This window comes from Patiria miniata, unplaced genomic scaffold (assembly GCF_015706575.1).
Source record: "Patiria miniata isolate m_02_andy unplaced genomic scaffold, ASM1570657v1 HiC_scaffold_6, whole genome shotgun sequence".
In the NCBI taxonomy this organism is placed as follows: Eukaryota; Metazoa; Echinodermata; class Asteroidea; order Valvatida; family Asterinidae; genus Patiria; species Patiria miniata.
In genome coordinates, this window is record NW_024037073.1 from 18,528,438 (window position 1) to 18,542,434 (window position 13,997).

The window sequence follows — 13,997 nt, forward strand, 5'->3', positions numbered from 1 at the left end:
TCCAAGTTGTTATCATTCACACGAGACATTCTGGGTTGTGTAATGGGTAGCTTTGTTAGCTAACAAGCTGTGTTATTTACTGACAGGTTTGGCGAGAGTACATGTATGGTGGGGGGGGGGGGGGTCAAAGAGTCGAAGCAATTCAGTTGATTCCTTGTAAGTAGTGCTAGCCATATCTGTAGTTATGCAGTGAATTATGATAAAATCCATGCTACATGTATACCCTTGGCCAGGTATCATCCAGCTATGTACAGTTTCATATTGAATAAACCATCTTAAATTTGTGCGACTCGGAACTGTTATTAGTATAATTGCTTACTAACAAGTACAACAGGTTTACACTAATTCAGGCCTATTTGAGGTGCCATCCATTTTCATTATGAAGAAATTTGCAGGAAACAAATGTGTTACATGCTGAAGAAATTTATTTCAAATTGCTTATTTAGAGAAAACAGTTCCTCTTAAAGGCTATATAAAACTATGGAGGTGTTTTTCAACAAGTACATGTAGGTATACTAAATACCCTTTTACAAATAAGAAAAACACTGGGCAATCTTCAACTGGCAAACATTACATTTTACCAGCTGAAAATGTACTCTTGTTCCTCTGTGAAAATCAAAATACAAATCTGCAGTGTTGCTCTTGCATTGAAGGCAATATCTTTTAAAGTGAACTTAAATACATGAAATACACAAAATAATGTAAAGGTACTGTAACCTTTGAACTTTGAAAAGGTTTGCAGATTTGCAATTAGAAAATTGTCAATTTTAGTGTAATGACGGAATCCCCCACCCCACCCCCCCCCTGAACTTTTGCCGCGATACCCTTGCAAAAAAAAGTTTCTCGCCCCCGAGCTGTTCTGACTTTCTAGCCTCGAGTCTTGCACATCTTTTGATACCAAATACATTAAGTTCGGACCGCGGGTTGTCGCGCAGCAAAAGAAATTTCCGCCGCTATGCGCCGTGAAAACTTAATTTCCCCATAAATGTAGTGTACACAAAGCAGAATTACCATTCGTACATATGAATAATTAATTTGCCATAATTCCCAAACCCTTTGACCTATAGTCATGAAATTTCTTGGGTATGTTTATATTTGTTCTATGCATGTACCGAGTTTCACAATTTTTCGTCACTCGATGGCCGAGATCTGGGGGGGGGGGATCGATGTGCAGAATCACAACCCCCCCCCCCCCCCCCCCCCCCCCTCTGCTGTGAGCTGGTCAAAATAACCCGGCCCTTTTAGGGTTAAAGCCGAAGCTTTGTGCTTTTCAATGATACCTTAGGTTCAGTCCAGGGTCATGCATTATGGAGCACCATTGTCTTGAAGTTGTGGTGCAAAAATGCAGTTGGTTCACTTTCATTCTGGCCTTTTTGACAGTGTGTCTTTGTGGTCAAGAAATTGCATGAAACCAGAAGTTTGCAGGCTACACAGGATGCCTTTGGAGAAGCATTCCCAGACTTCTGCTGTTAAGTGTTTTGGAAAGATTCCCATATCTGGCCATCACTTGTCACCCTGTGCACAAACCCTATGGGACTGGTCTGAAAATTCGTGTTTTCTCCGTAAAAATTCAAAATTTGTCCCTGCTAATTTTGACTTTTTAGGACATATTATCACTTTCTGATGGCTGATAGGTCATTTAAGGGAAAAATTACTGATGGCTAGATATGGGAATCTTTCCAGTGTTTTACTCATGATTCGTGAATAAAATCCATGAATAAAAAGCATGAAATCTGTGTTGATTTTGTTCAGCAGGAAAGTAAACCAACTGCATTTTTGCACCACAACTTCAAGACAATGGTGCTCCATGATGCATGACCCTGGAATGTAACCCAATGATCACTAAAAAGCACAAAGCTTCGGCTTTATAGGGAATATACAACATTTGCAAACATCAAAAAAACCAAACTACCAAGTTTTTACAAAATACCTTACTAGGATGTTGGTAAATGACAGTCTAAAGCATCCTGTAAAATTATGGCACCTGGCTTCAAGTAATTTTCAAGAAAATGGTATTTTTGTTAACATTTCCAACGGTGGTCGGCCGACCACCGTTGGAAAAACCTAACTATTTTTCAACTACTGCTCCAAATTCACAATTTTTTTTTCAGTCCAAATTTTGTTTGCTATTGGTTACATGTTCATGAACGGGTGCAGGCCAGCTAGACTGGTTCCCTTACTTTACAATTTTCATCTATGAATTGATCCATTTTATCTTTAGTGGAGTCAGGGAACCAGACTACTGAAACATTTTTTGTTTTTCCTGGTTTTTTAAGCATTTTCGAACACAGAATTTCAAACATGTCAGTTATACAATATTTGATCTATTATAGTAACCCCTCAAATAGTTCATTTCTGAAAATTACAAGCCAATGATGTACAATCCCTTTAAAGAAGGATTACCTTTTTTTTTTTTTTAGACACCCTGTATTGAAAGCTTCACAAATACATGTTGGCCCCCAAAACAGCCTGTGCATTCACAGTGTTGGGCATAATGTACAGCTGATATAAAGCATATACATGTAACATTGCATAAGAAAACATCTCCAGTAAACTAGAGGTTGTAAGTTCAAGTCCCGTCTCAGAAAACTTGTTGTTTACACACTCTCTTCCCACTCGGTCCTTTTATAAATAATATGTCAGTGAAGGTCAAAGCTCAATATGAACCAACTGAGTTAATACTTGTTCAGTTTGAAAACTGTCTCTACATCAGGCACAAGCCGCCAGTGAATGGTTTAGGCTTGTGGCCGTCATACGCACAGTTTTCATGGCAACAGGTACCAAGCAATAATAACCCAAATATAAGTCATTAACCCACTTGTCCCTCTACCGCCCCAAATCGCCATGCCTATAACTCCATATACTAATACCCAAGCACTGTACTGTTTCATCGGAAATAAATACAATGTAATACAATAATGTACAGGTGCTAATGGGTCAAACAATAATTTAATTGAAGTATGGCTTGGCTCGTCTCAAATATATAAAATTCATAAATACCTAAGACAGTTTACCCATTCCTATTGGTCGAGAGCCCATCACGTGGCCGGTCTTAAACGGATGATAAAGACATGGCTAGCTGGTCTTAAACACTTTTCCATTGTCACATTAAATTTGGACTCCAGTCCAAAAATCCAGTGCCTCTTACCGTTTTATTGGTTGAACGTTCATAATACTCGCGTAGGCATGCGCAATACTACCAGTGAGTCAGTATTTTATAGTCCTAAATTCACAACGCAACGCCCCAGGTGCATTCTGCGCGACGTCGCGCAGTACGCGCGACGCGCGCGTCAATCTCCTTATAAGGTAAGGAATTGTAGAGGGACATTCCATATAGTTATAGTCAGAGGGGTGTTTGATACAACATGAAGTAAAATTGTTGAGCAAAATAGTTAGCAATGTCTAGTTTTTGACTTGTTTTGATTTTTTGACCGAAAAGGTATTTATGAATGAGAATAAATGTGTGTTTGGTCGGTATTAAACACTCTGTTTAAGACCGGTTTGAGTCTGGATGGGCGATAATTACCCTCGGCTTCGCCTCGGTAATTATCACCCATCCAGACTCAAACCGGGTAATTATCGCCCATCCAGACTCAAACCAGTCTTAAACAGAGTGTGATAATACCTCCCGAACACACATTTATTCCCTTAATAAAACATATTTCTCCACACACTCATTTCATGACTTCCCTTTCCCTACCCTCCCAAGCTCTACTTTTGATCTTGACAAGCTGTTCTCTAAATTCACTTTAGCTCTTGAAAATCTTCCTTGGAGGACCATCATCTTCTAAATCTTGCCTGACCGACTTCTCTTCGTCTTTCCGGAGGTCCTGGTTGGGAATGGGAAAAGTCTTTTATTTACTCATCAAATGACGCTCAGGAATTTTATTCAAACCCTCCTTGTACATGTAAGTGCATGTACTGGAGAAATTTGTTCTGCTTAAAAAAAATAGTTGTGAAAAAGGAAAACTAAGGACAATCCTACCCAAGTCCTGCAACAGGATATCATGAATGAATAAATGGAAAAAAACGGAAAGTATCACGGCTACATGTACTAATCTTCACCTTCACTTGATAGAAGAAAGGATTTCTGAATGTCATTAACCTTATAGTCACTGTAGCGCCTGAAACCACCCTGCCTTTTACCCACTGTAGCGCCCGAAACGGCCCCAGTACTCTACAGTTTAATTGATTCTTCAATGAATAAACACAATGTAATAGGTTTCTCTCAAATGACGTCACTTCCTCCAGATTATCACGTGCATCGGCATTTGTGGCACCAAATTTCCATGAATGCCCCGTAATTTCGAGCAACATGCGTGCACGTTTAGATTATTTTGCACACTGCGTGCACAAGCACCCGATGGTGTTGAACATGCAGTTGTAATTTTCCTACGAAGATGGCATTCTATGAGAGAGATCTATACAATGTAGTACAAGTGTTAATGGGTTAAAAGACAAGGGCCATCAATTTCATGGAGAAAGGCCTGCTTAGCAAACTTATGTGCTTAGAAAAACTTAGCAGAGTACCAGTCAGCAAACATATATACATGTATATCACATATGTTGGCTGGTAGCCTAAGTATTTTGCTATTAGCATTTTTTTTTTTGTGCTAAGCAAATTTCTGTGCTTACCTGCGCCATGAAATGTGATGTCATTTTTTCAACCGGTTATCAATTACACGAATAAAATATTTTAATTTCTTTAAAGATTGGTTCATAATATCAACAACAGCACTTTTCCATTTTCACTATTCACATGAATTTGCTTCATTCTAAATTTCATGTGAACTGTTTCTTAGCGACCAATCACAAGTGCATTTTTCAATATTTCCATACCTTTAAGACTTTGATTAAGTCATCCACGGCTGGCCTATCGGGAGGTGTTTTACTGCAGTGTATGAAGGCTGTGTTGCCATGGCGATCAACGACAAGATCCCCACCCATCTATGGCCAAGAGAAAAATAACAAATAACAATTTTTAATCAGAGACCACTAGGAGAGACATTGGAACTGATCAAATGAATTAATAAACTGAACAAAAAAAATAATATTTCAGCAACCGATTTCACGAAACAATGCATTACTTACGCCATGCGCAGGACTTAAAACGCAACAAATTTATTGCGCAGCTGCGCAATATACATAGGATCGATGTCATGAAACTTGGCGTAGTTACGCAACATTTTAAATAATCTAAACATCTTGGATGTGGATAAGGCCAAAAAAAAAATATTCGGTCTCTGGTCAGACCAAAGTTCCGGAATTGACGCGGCGACGCAGCTTCTCTTTTTTTTTTTTTTTTCAAGCTTGGATTGTACAGACAAGGTGGGGTACTATTTTGCTTTTTTGGTGTCCTCATGCACATTGGTGTCCTCCATAATTTGCCTTGGTGCTTTCGATCATTGGCCTTGGTGCAATTTCCCACTCCTTGGTGCTCTTTGGTAAAAAAATTGAGGAGGTGCGGCAATAGAGGGCACTGTTGGAGCTACCGCGGAACATTTTGGAAAAAAAAAAGATTGACGCGCATGAGTAAAATCGACGCACGCGCTGACCAGAGACCGACTTATTTTTTTTTTTGGCCTAATAGCATTTACAGCGGTTGTTTGTGTGTGATTTTGTTTGTTAATCGTCGTAACTGAAATATTGCGCAGTAGAAATGATACGCAGCTTTTGCAATAAATTGTGGCACAAGTGGACTCATGCCATTGCGTAAAGTTTCATGAAATTGGCTGCAGGACCTTACATTCCAAACTTTTAGGATACTCCTCAGAAACTGAGGAGGTTTTTGAATTCAAGGAAATGATGGAAATTTGTGGATAAAAATTTGAAAACTTTGCAAAATTACAACAAAGTTTGGGATGAAAATGACACAATTCTAAAGGAAATAGAAGTTAAGGGTTCTACGGCCCATACTGTTTTTTTTTAAATTAGGCTAATATAAAGTAATAATACCTGAGTTGGATCATCCTCTATATTTTCCAATTTGGAGGGAAGTGTCCTTCCAGACGCCTTCATCTCGGCGTAGTATGTGATGGTGCTTATGTGCCACACCTTGGATATAGAACGGCCCAGACCCATAGATGAATACACCTACATTGGACAGGAACACATATCAACACCATCTACATGTATAAGGTTCAGGGGTAACATTAACAAAATGGTAAAATCCTGAGTGGAAAATAAGGGGGACTGTGAAGGACGTAACATCAGTTTTTAAACAGTCGACCCTTCCCCAAAATTTTCATCCAAATTAAACTGAAGGCCATTTCTTACAGAGCCTGTTGTGTCCTCAGTTTTTCCACCTTAAAATTCTGTTTGCCATCAGTTTTAACACATAACAAATCTTTAACCTTAAGTCGTTTTTTTTGTTGGACAGTTTAAATAATATAATCGTGCTTGAATATACACATTCAAAGGAATGAAGAAGTTTTTCCCACTGCAGAAATAGCATACTGCACTCTGCATTTTGATAAATAACTTGGGCTGATGTCTATATGCTATATTCTGTCGTTAGAGTTCCTTTTGATTTGTTTTCCACTGTGCCCATTACTTAAAAGAAACTCTGGCAAACTCATGACTCAATTTGTTTGGCTAGTTAGCAAATGGGAAAGCAGCTATAGCAGAATCCAGGCACATATTCACACTGTACACTCCCAAGGCCCCCTTCAATGGAGAAACTATTGCGCTTGCCATGGTACAAAGCAACTGCCAAGCGATGGATTATCCATACAATACATATAGCTAACCAATGCTTTTGCTTGAAGGGGGCCTTCATGACAGTATTGATATCGTACCTGGATTGGACTATATGCAAATGTATGCTTACTCTAGATGAGAACACGTCAAGAACATACACATCTATGTTTTTAAATTGTTCCTTTGTCCCTGTACCTTTCGATCCTCGTCCACAACCATGTCAAATGGGCACCCGGTGATCCCCAACCACTGTAGAGCGCCCTCTCGTGAGCCAAACGAGACAACCAGGATGTGGCCTCCCCAGCGGGCGATGTCCTCGGCGCGTTGCTGGAGTTGGGCCACGTGGTCGCGTCACGGTAGTCAGGCAAAGTGGCGCAGGAGGACCACGATGACGTTTCCTTTGCATAGGTAACTCCCAATTGTGCTTGGTCTATGGAAAGTTTTTTTTTTTAAATATCTGTTATATGCAAAATCATAATGACAGAGTATGTGCAATTGAACACACAAACAAATTTTGGCCAAACAATCTACTGTAGTAGAGGGGTCAAGAAAATTTGAGAAAAATTCCTGCTCAAAAGGAACTAATATGGATTGCTTTTATATGGTTAAAGCCCGAGTCCATCATTTGCACCTATCCAAAAAGTAACTGGCGTGATTATTGTTGAAAAACATACTTGGTTGAAAGATAGTAAGGGGACTAAACTCCCTGTGAAATTATTCTTTCTAGCAAGCTGTCTTTTTGAAGAAATCAACGAAAGAAGGTCTTTCCAATGGTGCGTCTTAAGATGCACCGTAGGAAATTTCTGTTAGTAGTTCGTTTTTTTTATTCGGCGAAGCGCGCGCAAGCGTTGGCACGATGCACACGTGCGCGCAGTTGCTATAATTTGTCGGATCGGAGCGCGACATCGCGTAGCTGCAATCGGCTAGTGAAAAAGTGTCTCGAACGCTGAATTCAGGCCCAATTCAAAACATGATTCAGCAACTTTTGATTTGAAATGGAGATCCTAGAATGTTGTAGTTTTCTCGAAATATACAGCTGAAACTGAGCTGAAACTTCATCAGGATAGTTGTTCAGCACCCTGCTTTAGATTTTGAGCACTTTTGTTGCTTCAAACGAACAAAATGCACAAATTACAAATGATGGACTATACCTTTAACATTTTTTTTTAAATCGGTCACATTTCATGACATATTACGGACCTTTCAACTGTTATTTCTTTTGGAGTTCCTTGTCTCCAGTCTACCATGTTTAAAAATGTTTCATTTCATGATTTCCACATGACAAGACAGCTAGCAACTTAGAAGTTTCCGCATTCAATACAACATAAATTTGTTTGAATTGTGTCTCTTTATTAGTAAAAGTCTTAACCTTTAAAACGTAAGTGACAATTTATTTTACAGGTCGTGAAAGGCAAGTTATTACTAAGAAATATTGGCAAGGTGTTATGGGAACACTTATTAAGTTGAATTAGATGTCACCTGTTTACGGATCCAAAAGCTAAATCACCCATATAAGACCTCATCAGTAAAACATAATAGGTAATTCCAGCATTACGAAAGCAAGTGTAATGGGCGCGACAGAGCCAATTTACCACAATGTCTAATTGATGAGTCAAAGAAATGACCCAAAACTCCTAGTCAGTAATCTCCTTGACCAGTACTGGATGATGGATGTGTAAGATTTGAAAAATACATTTTTAGGTTTAGGCCAAAAAAAAAAGTCTTCGGTTTCTGGTATGCGCGCGCGTCGCCGTAGCCATGCCCGTCGACAAAATGAAAAAGGTTTTTTTTCAATGAAAGATGATGTCTCAGAACCGCCAAACTCACTGGTTTGACTGGAATCCTGCTGCTGCACAATTTTAACGTGTTTTTAGATTGGGTTATGGTCGAGAATAATCTTTATGTGGCCTCTCTGGACTCCCATATATTTGCACTAAGTTTACTCGGGCACCATTTGCAGTCATCAGCCGACATTTGAAGCAAAAAAATCGGGTAAAAAAAAAAAAAAAAAGCCATGTCGCCGCACCACTTTTTGGGCAAGTTCCATACCAGAAACTGGAGACTTTCTTTTTTTTGGCCTTATTCACCAAGCTCTTAAAAGCTCTGTCATGAACATTACAGAGCTTGGGGTTTTGTCTAACTAGGCACTTTTATGTATGCATTTTACTAGAATTTTCACTAGGTTAAATCCACACTGCACAGAGTCTGGAGTCAGGGAACCCACCTGCCTGTTCTGGCGTCTTTTAGCTCAATGTCACATGGTCCAGGGGAGCCAATAGACAGGCTGGATTGGGCTTCACCCTTCGATAGTTGTGATTCCGTGTCTTTGAGGAAGGCATTCCAATCACTCTGCACAATTTGATAAGATAATACAAGAAGCTAATTTCCATGTTCAAAAACATATTTGGTCTGTTGGCAGTTTGCCATTAAAACAGCCCAGGTTGGACTTGAGCCACATTATTAGAGGCAACCATTGACCAGTATTATAGTCGTGTCTGTCACAAGCATCACAAGTCCTCACAAATATTTTATCAAGTGTAGTGTCACGGCCTAGCGGTTAAGAGCACTGGATTCATGTTCTGGTGTTTCAGAGGCAGCAGTGGCATGGGTTCGAGCCCGGGTCTGGTCCATCAGAGAGTCCTTCAGACTCCAGTCAAGTCACTACCTTTTCAGATGAACTGTTACAAAAGCATTCCTTTGTCATTGTTCATCCCGTTACTTGTGACTGGACTGATGGAAGGACTTGTGACTGGTCTCGTGAAAGGACTTGTGATGGATTCGACTACAACACTGAGTTGAAGACTGTTTGAAAAATAAATATTTTTTTCATTCAATATTGGGTTGTGCCTTTTCACAGACGTATTTGTTTCTTAACTTCCTTACCATACCTCTAAATCATCCAGCTCTTCAACAGCACTTTGAATTTCTTGATATCGGTAGAAACGTCCAAGCACTTCATCCAAGGCTTTCCTTGTGATGACCCCCAACCTTTGATGTGTTTAAAAAGAAAATCATGTTCATGAAATCTAAACACGTAAAGTCCATGTAAGGTTCATCATGTAGTAACCTTCCCCATTAAAGTAAAATTAAAGTCGTATTCTCTATTCAGTGTTCCAAACTGAAACTACCTGTACCCAGGTCAATTTTTCAACAAGGATCAATAGCTCAATGGCATTACATGTTGTAGTAATGGCAGGTACTGACTTTTATTGAGCCTCCCCTCTAAGGCCAAAAAAAATAATAAGTCGGTCTCTGGTCAGCGCGCGCGTGTCGATTTTAATCATGCGCGTCAATCTTCCTTTTTTTTTTCCAAAATGTTCCGCGGTAGCTCCAACAGCTTTTTTACCAAAGAGCACCAAGGAATGGGAAATTGCACCAAGGCAAATGATTGAAAGCACCAAGGCAAATTATGGAGGACACCAATGTACATGAGGACACCAAAAAAGCAAAATAGTACCCCACCTTGTCTGTACAATCCAAGCTTGAAGAAAAAAAGAAAAAAAAAGCCGCGTCGCAGAGTCAATTCCGGAACTTTGGTCTCACCAGAGGCCGAATATATATTTTTTTGGCCTAAACAAAAAGACTGCCAACATACAAGATCACTACACCAGCATTCAAATCTCACCAGCCAACCAATCCTGCAAGCTCGATGGTCGAATGGGCAAGACGTCTGTGCTAGAAAGCAGAAGGACATGGGTTCGAGTCCCAACTGAGTGATTTTTTCCAACTTTCACTTTAGAGATAACACACTGAGTATACAGTGTTTATACATGTACGTCGGTGAAGGGCAAAACCTAATACTGATTTACATCACCCCGACGCAAATTCCATCTTATGAATAAATCTCACTTTTGTTGATTTTCTCTCATTCCTTTGAAATACCTCCTTAGATTTACTGGATCAAACAGATATTGAAGCTGCCTCCAGTTAGTAACACAATGCTCAAAACGATATAGTTGTACTCGTTTTTTCTCTCATTTCAATCTATGCAATTATTGTAACACTACTTTTAAACTCATTATAAATTAGACCCTGTTCGGGAGGATTTCCAGCAAAAATGCCCGGGGTTGCAAGGCATTAACCCTAACCCACCCCACTCCTCCAAAATCCTCCTGGCGGTTTTGGAGGATTCTAGAGGATTGTGGATGAATGGTGATTGAATCAAATGAGGATTCTGGAGGATTGAGGATGAATGGTGATTGAAGCACATGAGGATTTTGGAGGATTGAGGATGAATGGTGATTGAAGCACAAGAGGATTTTGGAGGATTGAGGATGAATGCATTTTGAGGCAGGACTGTCTGATGATTTTGAAGGATTTGGTGTTGGTTATCCTTCATTTAAACACGAGTGCAAAGTTTTGGGATGAGGAGGATTTTGGAGGATTGAGGATGAATGCATTTTGAGGCAGGACTGTCTGACAATTTTGAAAAATTTAGGCGGAGTTGAAAAATTTTGGAGGATTTTGGAGGATTGAGGATGGTTGTAAGCAACAAGGGCCTAGGGGGTTAGGGTTAATTATTTACATTTATTTAGGAATTCCTCTTTTTTTTTAAAAAGGCACTGTGTAAAAGCAGTATGAAATAGAACAGTATATAATGTATATTTACCTCAGAAATGCTTCGGAGTATAAACCTATACTGGCTCCGAGTGCATTCACATTGCTTGATGCAAAGTCTTGCAGTGAATCTGGGATATTTGGCACAGAGAAGCACAGATGATGAAGATCAACAAACTTCAAACAGACAGATACATTATAATTACATTTTGCTATAAAACAAAAACACTTGCGCTCCTGGTTCAATTCCAATGGATGTTCGGTAAGCAAATATCTGATTAATAACAGACAAGGGTACAGAAGGAAAAGGTGAGAGTTAAGGAGGAAAATTTGAGAAACAACGACATAGGACGTACATGTGTAACTTTTTGACGCTTCAAAATTTATATAGCGATGCCCGTGTACTGAAATCTTTCCACCAAACTTACCAAATACCACTTTAACAATTTATTATTAACCACAATTGACAATTTGAATGTTGACCCCAATGGGTGTGGCAAACCTTGGTGAAGCAATTTTGCCACATTTTTCGTCATCAACGTTATGCATTATGTAATAGCGATAAGTTTTTGAGTGTTTTCATAAAGATAATGTTGTAATATTTAACTATTGAAAGTCTGGAAGAAACAAATTTGCCAAAATAATTTTGCTCTTCGCGTTCAAGTTGTATTTCGTGTGCGAGTTTTGTCCCCGATAATTATTACGTGACCAAACACCCTACTAACTAGGCCTATTAATATTATCAAAGACCAGGTTGGCCACACATTCACCTACAAATCTCTCTTAATTAACTTGTCAACATATTCCTTACACTTACAGTTCTTACAAGAAAGAATACTCTCCGAGGTACAAGATAAGCCAAAAAAATTTGTCTTTTTTCGTTCTGAAAGTAGCGTCAGGTTGCAGGTGTCAGGTCAACTCGCCCCCTGGCCGACTCGCCCCTTACCGACTCGCCCCTTACCGACTCGCCCCCTGACCGACTCGCCCCCTGACCGACTCGCCCCTTACAAGCTCGGCCCCTGGCCGACTCGCCCCCTAGCCGACTCGCCCCCTCGCCAACCCGCCTCCTAGCCGACTCGCCCCCTGACCGACTCGCCTCCTGACCGACTCGCCCCCTAGAAAAAGATGCACCGTACGGGGACATTGTGAAAAAAAAAAATTAAAGACAGTGGAGGAGAACACATTGCCCGGTATAATGTGTGGTAACTGCGGTCACATATATACTTACTTTGTTAGTACACTTGTATACACTTTAAGTTTAACTACCAGTTTTTCCATGTTCTTTTGAAGTCTGCAGGCTATAGAATAATTTAAGACGAAATGAATCATCTGCATTCTGCAAGTGTTGTCGAATCACTTCAAGAAATGTCAAGGCCTGAGGAAAATCGTTTATTTCTCTTATTTTTTGGGGGGGCTCCGATTTTCTTAAAAAGAAAACAAAAAAAACAACCTTTTATTTAAGGCAAAATAAAAAAAAAAACATGTTTAGCGTCCTGCCTCTTTGACAAAAAGGAAGGAGGAGGCCCTTTTTTTTTTTTTTTTTTTTTTCAAAATGGCCGCCCGACACATTTTTCAAGACAACGCGGCCGGGCTATTTTTCAAGATGGTTACCAGCTTTTTTCAAAATGGCCGCCACTTGGACTCATTGACTATTTCCACAGCTTTATACACGGTATAAAAGTCTAAAAATACGATTTCTTTCGTCAGAGATCGTTAAAATTTATCAATTTTTGTCTTTAAAAAAAAAAAAAAAAAAAAAAAAAGGAGGCGGCCTCTAAAAAGGAAGCGGGCGGGGACGCTAAACATGTTTTTTTTTTTACTTTGCCTAACGGAAATGCAAACTGCATCCAAATTCCAATTTCCAAAATATGAAAAACTTTGCCTGCACAAATTTCCCGAAAGCGGCAGCATTCCTGAGCTGCCGCTTTCACATACAAGGTTTCAAAATAGTCACATACAAGATTTCTGTCTTTTATTTTTTATTATTTTTTTCACGATGTCCTCGTACGGTGCATCTTTTTCCAGGGGGCGAGTCGGTCAGGAGGCGAGTCGGTCAGGGGGCGAGTCAGCTAGGAGGTGGGTTGGCGAGGGGGCGAGTCGGCTAGGGGGCGAGTCGGCAAGGGGGCGAGCTTGTAAGGGGCGAGTCGGTCAGGGGGCGAGTTGACCTGCAATCAGGTTGCAACATTTTTTCCCTTTCGGAGTTTTGATTAAAGTCATGACTTTAACAAAATCTGTCTGCAGTCATTGGCAGGCAGTGAGGGCGCTCTCTATACTTTTTGACAAGCTATTCACTTTTGTCTTTAGTTTTATTTTTTTTAGCTAACCCCTGAAATTTACTCCCTGCATACCTTTTGCTTGTTTTCTGGCGGATTCCAAAAGCCTGGCCACTTCCTTCGTAAGACTATGCAAAACATTTACCACCAATGATTTGTCGACGGTGGCATCTTCGTCATTTTCACCTGCCATTTGTGGCAAAGTTTCGTCCGTGAAGCCGCTCTGTCATTCGTCTCTTCGTTTTTTTTTTTTTAGTGAAGCGCCCTCTTGTGACAAGTCATAGTCTTACGTTAAAACTTTTGAGATTAAACATGTTAAAAGGCCTGCTATGCCCCGTGTTCTTAAAAAAAGCCCCACAAATTTCTGCAGACGAATTTTTAGCCAAACGACACTATTTAAGTCCAATTTTGGTTGTTTACAAACGTCTTATTCAAAAGTGAATAACTGTGTGTCATAGTGACCAACTA

At 39.9% G+C, this 13,997-nt stretch overlaps 1 protein-coding gene across 1 annotated transcript; it reads right to left on the minus strand.

The window, feature by feature from the left end:
- Nucleotides 1-3,620: 3,620 nt before the first annotated feature.
- On the minus strand, nucleotides 3,621-13,771 carry LOC119742686. The gene is made up of 8 exons (XM_038218846.1): nucleotides 13,605-13,771; nucleotides 11,309-11,387; nucleotides 9,588-9,687; nucleotides 8,924-9,048; nucleotides 6,895-7,129; nucleotides 5,956-6,093; nucleotides 4,840-4,947; nucleotides 3,621-3,830 (listed from the first exon to the last, which is right to left on the minus strand). The coding sequence occupies exons 1-8, from the start codon at nucleotides 13,720-13,722 to the stop codon at nucleotides 3,750-3,752; spliced, it is 984 nt and encodes a 327-aa protein (XP_038074774.1). The 5' UTR covers nucleotides 13,723-13,771; the 3' UTR covers nucleotides 3,621-3,749.
- Nucleotides 13,772-13,997: the final 226 nt, after the last annotated feature.